Source organism: Eulemur rufifrons, chromosome 24 (genome assembly GCF_041146395.1).
Source record: "Eulemur rufifrons isolate Redbay chromosome 24, OSU_ERuf_1, whole genome shotgun sequence".
In the NCBI taxonomy this organism is placed as follows: Eukaryota; Metazoa; Chordata; class Mammalia; order Primates; family Lemuridae; genus Eulemur; species Eulemur rufifrons.
The window spans coordinates 24,365,061-24,385,431 of record NC_091006.1 but is presented as its reverse complement, the minus strand read 5'-3'; the positions used below and the strand labels follow the sequence as shown (position 1 = coordinate 24,385,431).

Below are 20,371 nucleotides of genomic sequence, written 5' to 3'. Positions count from 1 at the left end.
CCTCCCAGAGTGCTAGGATTACAGCCACCGCGCCCGGCCTTGTATATGATTTTTAGTTACATCTCTAGTGTCTTCTGTTAGGCAAATTCAACAAGGAAGGGCCTCAATCAGATATCTAATAAGGTTGTTAGGAAGTATCCAGATTTGTGATGTCTACAGGAGAAAAAGGAATAAAGGACAACACTGGTCGAAAAAACTAAGGGACTGTGAAGTGCTGCATGGCCGAGTTTTGCTTTTTTGCCTTATTTTCAAATATTCCTATGGATTTGGGATGTGCTCGTTTAAGGATATATCGGGAAACATTTTTCAGTTAGGGGGCTCCTGGGAGGTGACTATCTTGCATGAAGAGCCTGCCTGCATTTTGGTTACTTCTGGTATAGGCAGAGAGAGGAGGTTTTTAGGAACATTCAAGAATGTGCAAGGTGGGACCAGATAGTTTGGAAATCAGTGTAAAGGAAAGTGACATGGGCAAAGCAGCTAACAACTGGGAACTGAGGTTTCTCGACTACATAGGCATCATAATTAGCCTCTGTTAACTTATTCTTTCATGCAACATTTATCTAAGACATAATATACATAGAATATTGTTCTAAATACTGTGGGGGATACCAAAATGAATAGTGTTTAGCCTCGTGGAACTTAAGATATTTTAAGAGATAATACATGTATCTAAAAACTACAATACAGAGGATAGTATCACAAGTGCTTCAGAGGAGGAACAAAAAAAATCAAAGAGGTTTATATGGAGAGTCATTTTGTCTGGGAAAATGAGAGAAGTATACTTGGTGGGGGTGATATTTGAGCTTGATCTTGGAGAGTGAAGAGAATAATGTGACAAAGGGCAGGACATGCTTGGGAAGTAGAGAGAAACATCCAGTGTTACAGAGCACTGAGTACAAGCAAAAGAAAAATTTTCTTGGTTGTTGAAAGATTGTAAAGGGTCTTCAGCACTATGGTGACACAGATTTAGGCTCTAATTTTCAGGCGAAGGGGAAATCAGTGAAGATTTGAGAGCATGGAAATAAAATTATCTAATAGCATTATAATCTGACCACAACTATACTTTGAATATGATAGGGAGAGGTTGAAGGTGGGGAGAGTGGTTGAGAGTAGATGAGATCATAACAAATGACATTTAATAATAGTGAATAATTATTCCAGAATGTTTGATAGGCACTGGAGGTCATGATCTGTTAGATTGTGAAATCAATTTAGTTGGTGAGGTAAGCATTTTTTAAAAGGTAGAATAAAGTAAAATAGAAAATATTAGATTTCATTTCATTTGGTAAGGGTAAGTATTGTTTTATAAAACTTCCGTATCAATTTTTATTATGTATGTATTATATTTCACTGTATATGTATGAAACTGTGATGTAAAATATATTCCTTACTGTGGATTGTGGTCAAGGTAGAGAAACTCTACTAAAAAGTGCTTTTCATAAATCCCTATCTTCACACTGAAATTTAATGGTACTTGTTTGACTATGGTCTGGTTTAAGCAGGAGCATGAGAGAAATTCTCTGAGCTCATTGTGTATGGGAAGATCAGTCTGTATTGGAAACGGACACTGCCTGAAGCATTAGTCATGTTTTCTGCTGTTTCTTTTAGGAACTTGATAGTGAGTGTTTAGCTTGATCAGTAAACCGTAGTTTTTGAAGATTCACTGTTATCACTTTGAGGAATCACTCACATTTCTAAAAATGGTCAAATGACTGTAAAATAGTGGTTCTCAACAGGGGATAGTTTTATCCCTTAGGGCAGCAGTCCCCAACCTTTTTGGCACCAGGGACCGGTTTCATGGAAGACAATTTTTCCATGGACGGAGTGAGGTGGAGCTCAGGCAGTGATGTACAGGCCGGTTCCAGGGGTTGGGAACCACAGCCTTAGGGGACATTTGCCAATATTTGCAGATATTGAGATATTTTTAGTTATAATAATTTTGGAAAAGGGGTATGCTCTGTAGCATCTGGTGGGATGCTGCTAAATATTCTACAATGAACAGGACAGCCTCTTACAACAAAAAGTTATCTAGACCAAAATGTCAACAGAGCCAAGGTTGAGAACCCTGCTTCAGAATCATTCAAACTAGTTATTTAAAAGAAATGAGATTGTTAACAACAGTTGAAAGATTCATGTTATTGACCTAACACAGATTGAGTGATATAATTTGTAGAATGCTCTGATTATCAACTTTATTAGATTTAAAATGATATATCAATGCGTGCTTATATATGACCCAAAATGAAATGCTGCACAAAACAGTTTAGAAATACAAAGTTTACAACTCTAAGATCATTTTCTGAATCTTAACATTAAAAGTCAGAATTATATTTTCCCACTATAATATAGAATAATTTACATGCCCATGTATAATTATGTATGAAGCAGCAACTTTGTCTTGAAGTGAGTTTAGAGAATTGGCAGCCAGCTGCCTAAGTGAATCTCATCATTTAAAATTCCTAAGAGTTTCCTAACTTAAAATCGATTCAGTAACTCTCACTGAAAATTTTACAGATCTGATGATTCAATAAATATAGATAGTGGAAAAGATAATTTCTAAGGAAAAGAGAATGTGAAATTGGTACCTGGGTTCTAGGCCCACTGGGGATGCAAACTACCTATAGCTTCATCAAGTCATTAATGTTCTCTACTTTCAGTTCTCTTAACCATAACATAAGTGTGTTGGCTTCTATGACTTGTGCAATCTCTTCTAAACTTTAAAATTCTGTAAGTCTAAATTATGGATCAATTTTTTGTGTGTATGAATTACAAATCTTTTTTACTTTAGGATTATTTTCATGTCTTCTCAATAGAAAATGGGGGAAATTATTGTAAAATAAGTCCATTGTTCCAGTGTTTTGTTTTATATTTGGGCTACATGAGCAAATGACTCCCCAGCCTGCAAAACCTGATGTTTTGTGGGCATTGCCAAACTGAGTAACTGCAAAGTCTTCATTTAATTGTATTATGAAATACATGAGCCTGAATTTCTAAATGACTTTATGAAGACACTTTACTTAGGGAATATGTTTTCTCTTTCATGTGTACTATGTGATAGGTGCTCTTATGTTAATGATGGACAAAATCTCCCCCTGATGGTCAAAACATATAAATGCATCTATAAAATATCAAATTCTTGGGTCCTTGTTTTGGGACTACTCAGGAACTTACCATCACCTTTCCCCATATTTTTAGAACAAAAATACATTTTTGATTAATTACTATATATACACATAATTCATTAATCAGACTTTCTCTAAGTATATCTGTGTGTGTGTGTGTGTGTTAAAAAATCACCAAAAAATTAGAGAGGTTTTGCAACTAAAAAAAGTAGAAGATCCCTGGCTTGATTTACCATGAGAGTTTATTTCCTACATGACTTTCTTTTATGAGTGCCCCTCAAATGGGTTTAGAAGTAGCAAATTTGTTTTATGTAGAGGAAAAGCTTTTTGGAAAACCTGGAAGAATAAAGAAAAAGTAAAAGAACTGTGACCTCTAGAGAAATAATAAGAAATTACTTAAGGGTTTCCTGAATTCTTTGATATTTCAAAATCACTTAAGGGATACCCATTAGAAAGGCACTCTAACCTACTATTACAGACTGTCTCCAAACATTTGTGTTGTATCTCCTTTATACTCCAACTTTTGTGACTTTTAATTTTTTTTTAAGAGACAGAGTCTCTCTCTGTCACCCAGGCTGGAGTGCATGGCACGATCACAACTCACTGCAGCCTCAAATTCCTGGGCTCAAGTGATCCTCTTGACTCAGCCTCCTGAGTAGCTGGGACTTACAGGCACACACCACCAGACTCAGCTAATTTTTAAAATTTTTCTTAGCAACTCTCACTATGTTGCCCAGGCTCGTCTCGAACTTCTGGCCTCAAATGATGACTTTCATGATTTAAAGAGTTAAATATCTCTGCTGTATTTTTCAAGCCATGCTAAACAGATCCATTACTTTACAAATAAAAATCCCTAATAAATTGGTTATGGATTATTGGCTGATTAAAGTGATTCTAAAATAAATCATGTTATGTGTCTTGTGTTCCATGTCCAGTCATTTAATCCCACTTCATTGTACTACACCCACTGATTATTTTGATTCTCATGCCTGTATGACCTGCATACAGCTCTCTTTGTCTAACTTTTATGGTGAATTAGAGGCCTGTTTTTGAAGCAATCCATTTTCGGTAATATGATACTTGTGTGTAGACTCCAGGTTTGTTCTTTTGACCACAGTTATCGCCCCAGCTCACAATTCCAATGAGATACCACGTATCTTTAAGATCCTTTGCAACTAAAGGTCCCCCAGAATCACCCTGAAAATAAAAAAGAAGGAAAAGAGAAAGAAAATTAGCTAATCTTTCTATTTAAGATATTTTGATGAACCACGTATTTCATTACTAGACAATCTATGTATAGATTACCAATATAGAATGATTAATTGAAACATGGATTTCAAAATTATAAACAACTCTCAGGTTCAATTTTTCACATTTAAAAATTTTATTTTTGTTAAAGTAAACAACACAAGTTAAAAAAGAAAATAGGAAGAGGCTTAAAAAGCAATTATATGTCCCACATTGCCTCACCTTATCTGTTTCCCAGGGTAGTCACTTCATGCTTGTTTAATAATTTCTTATAGTATCTAACTCCTTATCACTAAATAATATGCTCAAATTGCTGCTTCTAGATTTAGACAGGATATACTGATTTTCAGTTATGTAGGTAGAGATTTAGCTGTTTCATAACCTCTTGGCAACATTTTCTCACCACATCTTTATATGATAGCGTCTCCATTTTTGGTTAAACTAACAGCCAATGTTTACATTAATATCAGTTTGTAGATTTTTTTATTGAGGAGTCAAGTAACATATTTTGATTATGTTACCTTTTTTTTTTCCCAGACTTTGATTTCTTAGAATTAATAACACACTTTTACACTTGGCTGGTTTTCTATGTACCTGTGGCAAATGCTGAATGCTCCAAAAGATCTACCAAGATCTAACAATAATTTTTGTTAATACTAATGTTCAAGTACATCAGGTAAGTTGCCAGTTCTTTTACGCCCTCTGAAGATCTCCTTCCATCTCAACACACATGCGTTGCACGCACATACACAAACACACACACAGACACACTCTCTCTATTTCAATTTCTCTCACTCTCTGTCTGTCTCTCCCTCCCCCCCACAACCCCCTTCCTCCCTTTCTTCTGCTCTAACTTGGACTGGGTACTGAGACTGTCACCGTTCTATTGTATTGGATTCACAATGTTGTGGGTCTCATGTCTTCCACTTTCTTGATTTACTCCCTCATTTTGCTGAGGTTCCCTCTCAAGTGGTTTTCTGAGAAAGAAGGCATAGGAGGAACATTTTTTTGAGTCATTGCTTGTCTAAAATTCTTAATTCTACCCTCACATTTGATTATTAGTTTGTATAAGCAGGAACCTAAGTTGAAATCATTTTCCCTTTGAAATTTGAATGCATTTTCCACTGTATTCTATCTTCTAGAGTTACTGTCAAGAAATCCTATGCGGCTCTGATGCTTCTTCATTCAAAGCTTTAAGAATTCTCCCTGCCTGCATCATCTTCGGGAATCTTCCTAGTTGATTCCTACTCCTCTTCTAGGTACTAGCTCAACTCCAGCCACCCCTGCTACTCATGTTCATTTCTTATATATACTCATAGACCATGACCTTTTCCTCCCAAGCTTACTTTTTCAGTTGTCTTTCTTTCACTAGTATAATTTTTTGATTAATGCATATTTCATTCACCAGACAGTATGTTCCCTGAAAGCAGGTTCCATGAGGGTTTATGATAAGTCTATTTCCAGTACCTGCATGGTGTATGGCACATAGTAGGGCATCTACACATTTTTTAAGTGAGTAAATGAAGAGATTTAGAATGAAGGAAACAATGGCCAAGGGCAACTCTGGACTAAATTTCCTATCCCACATATTCTCAACTACCTGAATTTAACTACTGACACTGTTTTCTGAAAGGATTTCAAATGCCATCTTGGGAAAGCTCTCCAAGAAGTATAGCGCTGCCTGTGTGGTGTTTACAACTGGGAATATTTCTTTTTGTAAACTCTTGACTGAGCTGGAAACAACAGCAGAACCATAAATATAGACCAAGTTGTCAACGTCTTTCATTTCTGACTTTCATATCAGCAATCTGATCCTTTCATCATTTGTGTTTGGGTCTGGTCTGGCTAGATCTCTGGTTGAAAAAAAAAAAAGGTAGACTTTCGGACCAATTTTGTATATATGGCAGGGGATTCATTGAGTTCTAGACCAACATTTGGTAAATTTGAGAAAGTCAAGCTGATGCTGCTACTTGGACTTCTGTTTTGGTTTTTTTTTTTTTTCCCAGATAGACCAAATGCTTCACCATGTACCCCAGTTACAATCACAGTATTCCTGTCTTGGATCCTCACCCCATACAGTCATTTCCCTGATAACTTCCCATATTTTCCTGTGACTAGAGCTCTGTCTTCTAACTCACTTGCACAGTCAGGCAAAAATCTTTCCCCTGCTCTCCAATCCAATGAGGCCTCTCTATGACCACCAGTCCTTCCTGGGGTGTATCACTAATCTCCTTGTTCACCTCGATTCCCCCCATCCTGTCTGCTCCTAGACTCCTGTTGCCACCTTCCACCTCTTCCCTATGGTATGGCCCTCTCGCTGGAGTCCCTAAATTCTGGCTGCCTCTCTCCACGTTTTCAGCAACTGAGGCTCTCTGTGGACCAGATCCTGCTCTTGTCTGACCTCCATGCTACAAAAATCCCTGCTTCTTCTCTGATAGAAGTTGCCAGTGTTGTGTGGTTTGTGGGAGTCTGGGCAGGGCTTTCTGCCACCCGACATTAATACCATTCCCATCATTTCACCATGCAGAGTCACCTCCCTGAAGTTTTCAAGAATCTCATGTTAAAAAGGAAATGCCTCCAGAAAGAAACACACTCACACCTTCGCTGGAAAATATACATGCCAGATAGATGTTTGAGGACAGAGGAGGGCACGAGGAGGACACTAAAGTTCACAACATGGCCTGATCCATGTTCTCCCCTTTAACTAGTTCTCTTACCTCTCACGCTTCTTCTGCTGAGACCCAGCAGATTACTTGGGGTCTCTTAAAATATGAATTACAATTTTGGCTTTGCTCCTTCTCTTTTCCATAATTTTCTTTTCTTATCCTATAATTGGGTAAGTGCTATTGATGCTTCAGACTTCATTTAAATATTAACTTTCTAAGACTTGTTCCAAAAATGTTCTTTTCAAGGAAAAAATGTCTGCTGTTCATTATATCATTTGTAATATCACATCATAGCTCATTGCTCATGATTATTTCCTTTCTAAAATGTGAGCCCCTTCAGGAAAGAAAATCTGCTTTATTAATCTTTGGATTTTTGGCTATTAAGAGATCTTAATTTTTTTTGACAGGATCAGAGAAACTCTTATTTCATTTTGCTTAAAAAACATTTAGAAATATGTTTGTGTTGCAAAATTTGCATTTTAAACTTTTTTAGGCTGACATGGTATCTATATTTTGTAATAATATAAAGACATGGAATATTTCCTGGGTCAGATAAAAATTTTTGAGTTAGTGGTATCAAAATAATCTCTCCAACCTACCCTGCAGGCATCATAGATTCCTTCCAGATATCCAGCACAAAACATTCCAAATTTTATATCATTGCCATACACCTGTGGTTGCTTGCACACGTCATTACTTATGATTTTCACTTTGGCTTCTCGAAGATTATTTTGGGACTCCCCTTAAAGAAAAGAAAAAGTAGTTTAAGTATTTACAATCAGAATAGTTTAGAGTGAAGAAACCAGATGAGTTTCCAATACTTTTCTTACCAAAATTGTCAATACAGAATGAGGTTAATATAAGCCGTTGCTAGAGAAAAGAATTTCTCATTAAAATTTGTCATATTTAGGGGGGCATGGGCAATATATATAACTTGAACTTTTGTACCCCCATAATAAGCTGAAATAAAAAAAAAATTTAAAAAAAGAGTATATTGAGTGAATAAAAGACACAGAAAATAATAAAAAAAATTTGTCATATTTAATCATAATTATTGTCCTATCACATTTTTATAAATATCTCTACAAGCAAGAAAATCATTTTGTTTATTTTTCTGGAAAATATTTGTAATTTTACTTTAATAACAATCAGGTTATATATTTTAGGAAGGCATTTTATTTTTTTATGAAGTTTATAGTTGTGGATTCCAGATTGTTCCCAGAAACTTTGTATGCCTAATTAGCTTTCTCCCTTGGCTTGATAAAATGACTATAGTACTATGTACATTTATTTTATCCTTTACATTTTATTAATATGAAAAGGTTTCCCATGTATAATGGCATTAAATGACAATGATTTCACTTATGTATTACAAGTTGGTGACTGCAGATGGTAAGCTAGATCCTGAGTTGTAGAAACCAATTATGGCAGGCAGACTAGGTAGAAAACTAAGAATAGCACAAGCATTCAGGAGTTCTTTATACCATATCATGCACTGGTTGGGAAACCACAATACTGTGTGTGGAAGAATTCCAGGATGGTTCCCAATATTCCTCTGTGATTCCTCTCCTCCCAAGTATGGGTAGAATCTATGACTATGATAGATGTCATTCTGATGATTGGGTTACGTTAGATGTTTGCAAAGATGAAGGAATTGTTTTTGACTTTGAGTTCATCTAAAGGTTAGATCAAAAAGGGCTTAAGCCTTCCCTGAATTCAGAGACACTTTCCTAATGGCATTAAAGAAACAAGCTGTCATGAGTTCTATAGCTGTAAGAAATGGAATTCTTTCAACAACCAATGAGAGAACCCTGAGCTACAGATGAGACCACAACCCCAGCTGATCCCTTGATTGCAGTTTTGTGAGACCCTGAGAAAAGGACCCAGTTGAGCTGTGTCTGAACTTCTAACTCATAAAAACTATAAGGTTTTAATAAATAAATTAAAGGTTATTAATTAAAGGTAAGGTTATTAATAAATGAGTGCTTTTTAAAGCTAAGTTTGTGGTAATCTGTTACAAATAATAGAAAATACAAGAATACAATATATAATCATTAGCTATGTCACCATGCTGTACAATAGATTTCTTGAATTTATTCTTCCTAACAGTAAATATGTATTTGTAAACCGACATTTCTCCAATTCCTCCCACCCTCAACCACCCCAGCCGATGGTAACCACATTGATGATATACTATATTCATGACAAATGCTAAGAGAGTGGATGTTAAGTGTTCTCACCACAAACATGAAAACTATGTGAGACAATGCATTTGTTAATCAGCTAGATACAAGATTCCACAATGTATATATACTTCAAAACTTTATGTTGTACATGATAGATACATACAATTTTATATGTTAATTTAAAATATAAGTAAATCAATTTGAAAAAAATTACATAGTAAATACAAAAATTTCTTTAGAAGATCATTTTAAGGTTTATATCTGGAAAGGTGTCTGCAAACACATTTTTAAAAGTACTTAGAAAATATAAGTATGAAACAGAAATACGCTAAAGGATTTTTCAAGTTTTCTGTTCTTGAATATAATTGGTGTCTGATATTTTTGCCTGCTACGTTATCAATTAAAAAAAATCTTGTCTAGTTGCTGGGAAGGGTAAGGTGAAATTGACAATCTATACATTGTAGGTGATAGTACACATTCATAGATTTTTCAGCAAATTAGTTGGTAAAATGTATTCCAAGTTATGAAAATCATATCCCATAAATGCTGGACATCCCTGAAATATATATCATCAACTGTGGGAAGGCTGAATGACATTTCTCACAAAGTATTGCTTTTATCAAGGAATCAGCTTCTATTTATTAATTTTCTCTATTTCCTTATTTTTGATTTCATTCATTTCTACTCTTGTCTGTATTTCCTTTCTTATGCTTGTTTTAGGTTTATTTTTCTCTTCTAGTTTCTTGAGGTGGGAACTTAGATTATTGATTTGAGATCTTTCTTCTTTTCTAATGTATGAATTTGCTATAAATTCCCCCTTTTACACTACTTTAGCTGTACCTTGCATATATTTTTATGTATTTTCACTTTTCATTCAGTTCTATGTATTTTTTAAACTTTCTTTGAGATTTCCTCTTTATTTACAGGTATATTGTTTAATTTCTAAGAATTTAGAGATTTGTCTGTTATCTCTCTGTTACTGATTTGATTCCATTAAGATCAGAGAATACGCTTTGTATAATTTCAATTCTTTTAACTTTGGTATGATTTGTTTTATGAACCTGGATATGATCTGCCTTGGTGAGTGATCCATGAGTACTTGTAATAAATGTGGATACTGTTGCTGGGTGGAGTGTACTATAAATTTCAGATTTTGTTGCTACTCACAAAGTATGATGACAGGTATATTATATTTCTGTGCCAATCTCAAAATCCTGGCAGAAAATGATTCTTCCTACTAAACCAAAGGAGATTTAGAATTTCTCTCTAAGCATTATGAAATAGAGACTACAAGGCCAATCTTAAGAGAAAACCCATCAGAGAGAGAGCATACATAGAGAGGTGTCAGGCTTGCAGCTCTACTCTATTGGGATGAACAAACTCTGAATAATATTTCCTGTGATCGGTAAAATGACCTTCAAGAAAGCAATGCATATCTCAGCTTGTATAAGATGGAATAAAACCACATGAGACATCTGGAGAAAATCTAGAGACCCCAAAGCCTGTTCCTGGCTATGTGAGTGAAAGGTTATGCCTAGTTCCTTAGTGGAGACTTATCAAAGGCTTATAGTTTATAGTTTCTTGTATATAAATAAATTGTACAGAATTCTGTGAATAAATTTTGTCATTCTCAGAAAGCTCTTTATCCTCTTCTCAAGCCCAGAGTTAAAGCTTGAGACCTTTCGCAGCAACTGGACATTATTTTTTTTAATTGATAATGTATAGCTGTTGTTATACATACGTACCTGGACCACGTTATAGAATCCAGAATATGCCTCCCTGAGAAGGCCTAAAACATTCAATAACTAAATTATTATTTTTAGGAGATTTAGTTAGTATATCAAGTTGAATCATTTTAGAGAGGGCAAAATGCTTTGATGATTTATCGCTACACGATGCTTATTCACGATTACCCTCAAATTAGTCTCCTTAGTACTGAAGCAAATTTTGCTGCAAATGCATAAAGTATATTTGAGTTTGCCAGTTAATCTTAGTACCCTTGGACACAAATGGGGATGATTAGAGGCCTTTTCTGAAAAGAAATGCTCTTTCTTCTACTGGGTGAGAATGACGTAAACCTTGAGCTGTTGGTAGCCACCTTTGCCACTATGTGGAGCTAGAATCTCTCCAAATGAAGCCAACATAGGGAAAATCAAGGCTAAGAAACGAAAAGATTCAGAGATTCAGAACCTGATGACATCATATGAACTCCTGAATTTAGCTGTGTCTGAAGCCAGACTTATACCTCTTGACTTTCAAATTACAAGGGCCCAGTTTGCTGGGTTTTTGTATTTTGTTTTTGTTTCTGCTTTGGTTAATTTGAGTCACTTGCAGAATAAGAATCCTAACTAATTCAACCAAGTTGTGTGGAAATGGCTAGCAGGCTAATACTGATGAAGATTAAATTATACCGCCCTAAATAGGACTCTGCTTACTCTTCTAAGATACTCACCACCATAGTAAAGCGCTCCAAATCCTGTGATGTAGACAGTCAAATTTGGCTGGAAGGACGCATGGGCTTCAGGCAAACAAATCCGGCGTATGTCATCTGAAAAGGTGACTCTGGGAGAGAACTGCACAACAGCAATGTCGTACTCTCTTGCTGGGGAGTGATACCTTTCATGGACAATGATTCTTTTGATATTTCTTTTCATTAAGGGAGGGTTGATTATTGTTCCAAAACTAACAGTCCATTGATGTGGATTTCCATAACTAGAAAAGGTTAGAAATTAACAGAATATATAAACTGCACAGAATATATGAGCTACATGAATTGCAGTTAGGCTAATAAAAGAAAAAATACTATCCTGAGAATACTTGGCTGCAATTATAGTTTGACCATTTAAATATAGTCTATTGCTAATATATGTTAGAGATACAACATATACAAATGGCATATTAGGGCAGAAATTCTATATAGAATTATTGAATTGTAAGACACATAAAATATCATTCATTTAATCTTTCAGCCTATATTTATTGAGCATCTTAAGTACTGAGCCTTATCCAAAGTGTGGGAATAAAGTGGGGAACAAAACAGATAATGTTTCTGCTCACAGGAGTATTAGATTCCAGGGATGGAAAAAGATTAAAACAAATTTACAAGTAGGTGAATAACTGTAATCAGTGATAAACGCTATGCATAAAATAAAATAGAGTAATGGAATTGCTAGAGGGTCATGAGGGCTTTTTTGAGAATAGCACATTTGGACTGAGACATAGTTGATGAGGCATCAGCTGCGAGGAGATCAGGGAGACAAGTTTCCAGGCAGAAGTCCCGAAGCCTTGGGCCAGATGGTCTGCAGTCAGACACAAGGGGTGGAATGGCAGGGCATGAGGTTGGAGACAGAGACAGGGACCAGATTTTAGGGTGTCTTCTAGGTCATGATACAGTGCTTAAATTTTATTCAAGTAACATGGGAATCTACTGGATGATTATAAGCTGAGGAGTGATGCAGTGTCATTTACATTTTTTAAAAATCATGTTGGTTATTTCTGGAGACTAGATTGTTGAAGATCGAGAGGAGATACAGTAAATGCTGTGGGAAGATGGCTGCAGTAGTCAGTCCTCTGAGAGAGGATCAAGTGTGTCTAATTTCTAGCTTGTGAGCTTGAGCAACTGGCAGGGCATGGAGCATACAGGGATCGGAAAGATCATTTAGTAATGATGAAAGATCATCCAGTAAAGCTTTTGTTTTATACTTTATGAAAATAAGTCCAAGATGGGTTAAACTATTTGCCTCATTATCTCACATGCTGCCTCCCTCTCTCTGCCCTTCTCTTTGTAGGACCCTGTCTTCTACCAAGCAAGAGTGATGTTTCTTAACTAATTAATTGAACTAACATCATTGATGAATGATAAGCAAAGAGACAGATACTGTCCCTAGAGATACTTGTTTCTCAACCTAATTATTTCTTAATAGGTAGGTAGCTTTAGTCACAGGAGCATATAAACCTATCAATGGGATTTGAGTTCAGTTTGACAGCTGTTAATTGTGCTGTTATTTCAAAATTTTATTTTCATACACCTTTTTGATATGCAAAAAACACTCTGAGAAAGACTAAATAAAGATTGGTTTGTGAACACAATTGTTCATATAGCATGCATACATTGCCTTTTTTTTGGTTTATAAATCAGTCTTGTGAGTTGTAGTGGTACAAAGCTCTTCCCTCAATTTAATCATACCTAGATGAACTTAACATAAATCATGTTTTTTGGATCTATAAATGTAAAGCTCACAGCTTGAACTGTGTTTACGCAAGTGGAAACAATCATTCTAGAACTTTCAAACACCAATAGCCTGATACTATTTAGTACCACTTTATTACATTTATACCTGAAAGAAATATCTGACATGAGAGATGCTAAATCAAGAATAAGATGATGGGATTTGGCATGAAGAAGACATATGCTTGTTTTCAACTCCACCACCTGCTAACATTAAGCAAATTTCTTAACTTTTCTTATCCCACTCAGTAAAAAAGAGTTCACTAAGAAGGGTTTGCCAAGCAGGGTGGATGTAAGAATTATACAAAACAAATCCTAATCACCTAACCAAACATTTGTAGCACAATGGAGCTTAACAATTGGTGATAGTTGTTACAAAAACACTCTCAAATGGTAATTATGCTTGAAAACTCCTGCAGATGGGGGCATCTTCTTTGCCTTACAATCCCTTTCTTCACCTTGCAATCCCTTTCATCTTCAAGCAGCTCTGTCTGTTGGCAAGTTTTTCCTTGATTCTCTAATTCTCTTCCACATGAGAGGACTTCAGACAGATGACTACAATGATTGTCTCTACCACAGCTTTCTCAGGGTAATAAAATTTTTGTGTCCTAGGATAGTGTTTCTTAAACTTTAGCATGTATATAAAACATCAGAGGATCTTATTAAAATGCAACTCCTGATTCTGTAGGTCTGGGAGAGGACTTTATATCCTTGCATTTCTGTCCTGGTGAGGTGGTTCAAGCTTGTAATCCTAGAACTTTGAGAGGCTCAGGTGGGAGTATCCCTTGAGGCCAGGTGTTAGAGGTTACAGGGAGCTATGATCAGCCTGGGCAACACTCTCTCTATATATAAAAAACTTTTAAAATTTAGCCGTGTGTGGAGGCACATACCTGTAGTCCCAGGTACTTGAAAGGCTGAGGTGGGAAGATCACTTGAGCCTAGGAGTTTGACGGTACAGTGAGCTATGATCAGGCCACTGCACTCCATCCTGGGCAACTGAGTGAGACTCTGTCTCTAGATATGTGTCTATCTTGCATTTCTAACAAATTCCCTAGTGATATGAATACTGCTGGACATTGGACCATTTGTCAAGTTCTCTTCAGGCATGGCCTTCAGAACAGAATTCACTATCCCAGGTAGGATCTGACAACAAAGAGTCTAACATTTCCTTTATTCTGGACTCTACATTTCTTTTAATGTAATCTAAATTACAATATAACTTTAGGGGCAACTCACTCAAAGTGAGCTATCTTCGGACAAAAATTTCTACCCAATCTTCACGTGCTAAAGCACATTTCTGCTTTCTATACTGGTATACTTGAATTTTTTTGACCCAAGTTAGAGCCTTACATTTATACCTGCTAAAACTAATCATTTAGTACTTGCTCATTACTCTAAGATAAAGTCCTTTTAAAATTACTGTTTTTCTTACCAACACATTCATTTCTCTTTTAGCCTTATGCCATCAGCTAATTTGATGAGTGTAACTTCAATAGCATCTGCCAAGTCTGGAAAATATACTGTCCAGGACATAGTGAAGGTTAGATATCTTTGGCAGGCCATAAAAATACTCTCAGTATTTCAACAGACGTTCTTAATCACCATGCTTTCTGGTAGTCATCTTTGGTTACTAAACTGCCTGTTACCTTTGCATTCAATTATATTATGTGTCTTTTCCAGAGCCTTTTCTATTTTACTTTGTCATGTATGACCTATCTTGTTGTGTTTAGTTCTTGGAAGCATATTTTATGGAAGAGACTGACAAAATCTAGACATTCAGAGGAGAAAAACCAATATGGTAGGCATCTGAAAGTTGGTGCTGTGAAAATAAAGTAATGATGTTTATTTTCACTTATGGTTTGGAGATTTTCACTCATTTTATGTTTGGCTTGAAAAAGAGAAACTAAGGAACAACTATTATATGAATGAAGAAATAAATTTGATCCCTGTTGTTCCAGATGAAACAACAAATATCAATGGTGGAAGTTATTAGAGTGCAGATTTGGTGTTCAATGTTATAAAGATATTTGCAAAAATAGAGCTGTCTACCACAGACTGGCTATCTTTGGCAAAGTAAGTTCCCATTACTTTGAAGTATTTAGTCCAAAACTAGTAGGCACCTACATAAGGGATTTCTGGCTTTCTAATATATCAGTTTATTGAACTCTCATATCTTTTGAAAATTAACAATCTACATAGATTTTTATATGTTCTATAAAACCTTAAGGGTCTCCACATAGATTTATACTCTTACGTGGATGGAATTTATTATGGTAACATAGTCATAATTTTATAGGTCAAAAGGAACATGAGGTCTATTCTATTTCCCAAAATCATGAGGGTCAGTAATTTGCCCAAGGTCACAGATATTTGACCCAGCTGTCCTGCTGGCCAGGGCATATTTTGTCCACTAAATCCTGCTAACGCTTCTTTTACAGAGATACTCAGGAAGTCTTTGTTATCACCATAATAATTGGTACTGGAAAAAGGCCATAAAGTTAATCTACTTAGAAAGAAATCCAAAATTTTAAATGTTATAGTGATAAAAAGACCTGTATTATCTTGAAAAGTAAAATTAAAAATTATGAAAAATTTTATTTTATCTTATATTAAAAAATTATGTACAAAAATGCTCACAATGAATGAAGAATTAATTGTTCAGTTGAAAAAAATTATATGATAGCACAATATATTATTCTTCACTACTGGGTTTGTCTTTTGTTGCACTATTGTCAAAAGGTGCTCTATTGTATACAGGCCTTATTGTATAGCCCAAGCGCCTCATTTAATCCTTTGATACTCAAAGGGATCTCTTTTGAAATGGCTGTTCTTATCATACTGGTAATTTCTCGTTTTGGTTATAAACTGTTCTAATTCCTCCAGAACTTCACGTGTCAAACCTCTAAATTTGATCTGGGCAATTCCCCATCATCACAGTTACTAACTTCCTGCATCCATTGAAGATTTTCACTTTACTCTGTAGTAAATTTGATAATTTATGCTTAGCATGAGACTGGCCTAAGTGTTTGGCAGAAACAGACACCAGTATTAAGTGGAGAGCATTGGTTGACAAAAGATTAATTTTATATGTTATTAGTAAACATTCTGTGTTAGGGTGACTTCTGCTTTCTCAGTTTCTTTATTTAATACTCTGAGGACTTGATTGATGAATATGAGGAGAAAAATTACTACTTCTGTCTTCACCCAGGTTTTCATATACATATGTAAATGTAACATTATTTTTGTAAAGAAGCTAAAAGAACTTTTTTCTTATTTTACTTCAGTAATATTTGGGACATTGATAGTTACCAAGAATGTGACAAAACCAGGGCTTTTTAACAGTAATGGGGTCTGACTTAAGGTCAATAACTTACTTCTTGAAGCAGTGCGCTGCGGTGACAAGCCACGTATTACTAATCAAGGTGGCCCCACACTGATGGACGTTGTTACGCTGGAGGGAAGCTTGCCAAGGCCAGGCAGCCTTGGCCGCAACGTCTCCAGACATTATTCTGTTGACTATTAATGGAACAACTCGTTTACCACAACCTGAAAAAGATGAGATCATTAAGTTGTGAGAACTGTCTCTCAGAAAGTGGGAGCATGAGAGGGGAGTGAAGGAAGAAAAATTATTTATCAGGTACGATGTACACTATTCTGGTGATAGGCACACTAAAAGCCCAGATTTCGCCAGTATGCAATTCATCCATGTAACAAAAAACCACTTGTATCCCTAAACCTATTGGGAAAAAAAAATAACTGTCTCTCTAATCTTTGATATAGAGAACCTAATAGAATACTGCAATGCAATATGTGCATCTATCATTAGGTAAGCATGTATTATACTACATCACTATCCATTCTCGTGTTTCCTGATGTGTTGATATTTTGCTTACTCCATACTCTTGTACATGTGGATATGTGTTGCCTACTGAAGCTATGATAAGCTGTGAAGGATTGACACACCACAAAATGTCGAATCTGCCCCAAGGACTTGCATTGTCAAACATCTAGATATCCTGGGAGCTCCTACTAAGGTTATAGTTTCCTGGTTTTAGGTGACCTGGCAGTGTTACCTTGACATGAAGTCCTCACCAGAATAGCAACTCCCCTTGGGCAGACAAGTAATTACTCTTTTGTTGGAATCCCCTCTCCCATCTATTTTTCTGAGTAACTAGCTCCTAAGGTGTGCATGGGTTAATGTGTCATGACCAGTTTCTCACTCTTCAGGATGGAGCGTTCCACGTTTCCACCCAAACATCACATTCGATATTGTCAGCAATAAACATGTACTCTATCATGGGCATCAGATCAGAGATGACTTTGCTACTTAAGCTTCTTGCAAAGAATTAATCTTATTTAGAGCACACTGCTGATAAAGAAAATATGTTAGGGTCAATTCTTGGTCCAATTAACTAGGCACCAAAAAAGAAAATTTATCTTATTGGTGTTGATTATACTCCAACTGTAGCGAGCCGTTTTTAGAAATCTTCATCACTCTGCCATTACTCTAGTTTAAACTACCATTTCTTCTCATCTGCAGGTCTGCACACCTTCCCAATTCATCTGTCTGCCTCCAGTCTTGCCCCTGCAACCTGAGTGATCATTCTGAAATATGCCAACCCTTCAGTGACTCTTCATTGCCCAGTGTGGTTCTGGTCCTTGGTTACTATCAATCACATCCCTTTCTCATGCCCCTCAGGGCCCATTCTATGTTCCAGCCATGCTGACATTTTTAATTGCAAGAAATGACTACATTCTGTCTTGCCTGAAGGCATTTTTATGTATCACTTACCCTGCCCGGGACACTCACCCCACCTGTCACTTGATTCATAGCTTCTCTTTTTTCTTGTTTCAGGGATCACTCTCTGACTCTATGAGACCAGGTTAGCTGACCCTCTGACTGACTCTCGTAGCACTGTGCACTTTCTCCATCACAGCATTTATCATACTATTTTCATATTTCCTGATTTATTTATGTCTTCTCTGACCTTCAAACTCTAATTTTAGGGCAGGGATCATGTCTTATTCACCATGGTACCATCAGCTCCTGGAACACTTAATGGTAGTTGGTAGGTGTTAAAAGATACTAGTTTAATGAAGGAATAAAAAATATTTAGGATGTTTACAAGACACAGAGGCAAGTACATAAACCCCACTGCTCAAATTCATCATCACTTTTATAAAATCTTTCAAATTACAGGCCACAGTGATTTGAAGTGAGATAGTGAAGCCACTGTTAGCTATAAAGATGAATATATTGAGCATATTTTGTAGGTCAGTCACAGACAATGGGGTTTATCTCCTTCTCATGTATCACTTTCTCATTATTTTATTTCTCAGCAGAAAGCACATTTAATAGCACCTTAAAAATTAGAAAAGCAAGTCCACTTTTTCCAAACCAGAAATCCAGAAATATATATATTTTTTCAAATTACCTCAGGATTTCCACCATGTAAATGTTTTTCTTGAACATGACTGAAAGATGAGTTGTAGAGTTAGGAAAAAAGTGTTTAAATCTATTGTCCAATTATTCTTTCCCAAAGAAAATGTGGAACAGAGATGCGAAATTACAAATTAATATTTGAAGATGTCCTTTCTGATGTGGAAATTGAACTTGTTTATATAAACTAACTGGACTTACATGCTTGGACAGTTAGTTTCCCTGTTGATGAGCTCATTGCTGAAAAACAAAATAAAAAAAAGATTGATAATTTGATAGTTTCCTGGTTGGTCTCAATGACCAGGAATTATCAGAAGATACTGACCACAGATGGATTCTAGACAGTTGAACATATAGATTGGTCAGGATAATGGCTATGTGATATAGCAACATATGTGTACAGTTTTTGTAGAGATTTATAGGCAACCTCTAATTAGGTGGATAATATCTCAAGCGTAGGCACAAATAGTGGGTGATTAAAGTCCATAAGTAGTTTGTATTAATACAGAACCATGGTTTTGCAGCTGTGCAAGGTAAATCTTTGGATTTTACTTCAGGGGATGGGAAAGTGGGGAAAGAGGAAGCAAGTAGATGGGTCTCCAACCCTCAAACCCAGCCTCAACCAGAACAGGTCTGCCCGGACCTCTTTTGTTTACTTCAGATTTTACATAAAGCTTTTGTTGGTCAAAGAGTTTAGGATGAAAAAACTTTGAAAACTTCCACATGAACTACATTTTAAATACTTTTAAAACACAGTTTGAGTTTAGGATGAAAAAACTTTGAAAACTTCCACATAAACTACATTTTAAATACTTTTAAAACACAGTTCCCAAATGATCGAATTGCTCCTTTTTGATAAATAAACTATTGTGTATTCTTTTCCAGCATCTACTGAATATTGGTAAAGGATAACTAATTATCGGACACAATCTAAGATTAAATTTTGTCAATTTCCAACAAAGTTAAGCATCTAACTAAGGAAATAACAAACATTTAAAGTCATATACATATATCAAAACATCATGTTGTACGCTGTAAATGTGGACAATTTTCATTTGTCAATTATACCTTAATAAAGTTGGGGGGAAAATAAACTTAAGTTAGTGGAAGGTTGCATGAAAACTGTGATGATTTTCAAGTTAAAATGGCTTATTGAGCAGATGAGAATAAACTATTTTACACTTTTCTAACAGTGCCATGTTTCTCAGACTCATATTCTTAGCATCCTATTCCCCACTGTGCAAAATAAGAATGCTTCATTCTACTAACTTTCTATAAATCCCACATGAGAAACCAATGATGAAGAACTCTGCAAAGTGGGAGCTTTTGACAATATCCAATTCAAGGATACCCTTAAAGGCATCCCCAAATCACTGTATGGCTTCAGGAAGAATCAATTGCTCAGGACAGATTCTCAGTGTTTACTCTACAGAAGGAACTCAATTTTCTGCCCAATATAGTTTAAGGTAGTACATTTCTTG

At 35.8% G+C, this 20,371-nt stretch overlaps 1 protein-coding gene across 2 annotated transcripts in view; it reads right to left on the bottom strand.

The window, feature by feature from the left end:
• Positions 1–4,157: 4,157 nt before the first annotated feature.
• LOC138374769 (transmembrane protease serine 11A-like) overlaps positions 4,158–20,371 on the bottom strand; it is a 47,976-nt gene continuing 31,762 nt past the window's right edge. For both annotated transcript variants that reach the window (XM_069457890.1, XM_069457891.1), the window contains exons 6-10: positions 19,092–19,130; positions 16,825–16,996; positions 11,675–11,934; positions 7,636–7,778; positions 4,158–4,319 (exon numbers count right to left, since the gene is read on the bottom strand). In XM_069457890.1, coding sequence (XP_069313991.1) covers positions 4,158–4,319; positions 7,636–7,778; positions 11,675–11,934; positions 16,825–16,996; positions 19,092–19,130 — 776 coding nt within the window. The remainder of the gene's footprint in view (positions 4,320–7,635; positions 7,779–11,674; positions 11,935–16,824; positions 16,997–19,091; positions 19,131–20,371) is intronic.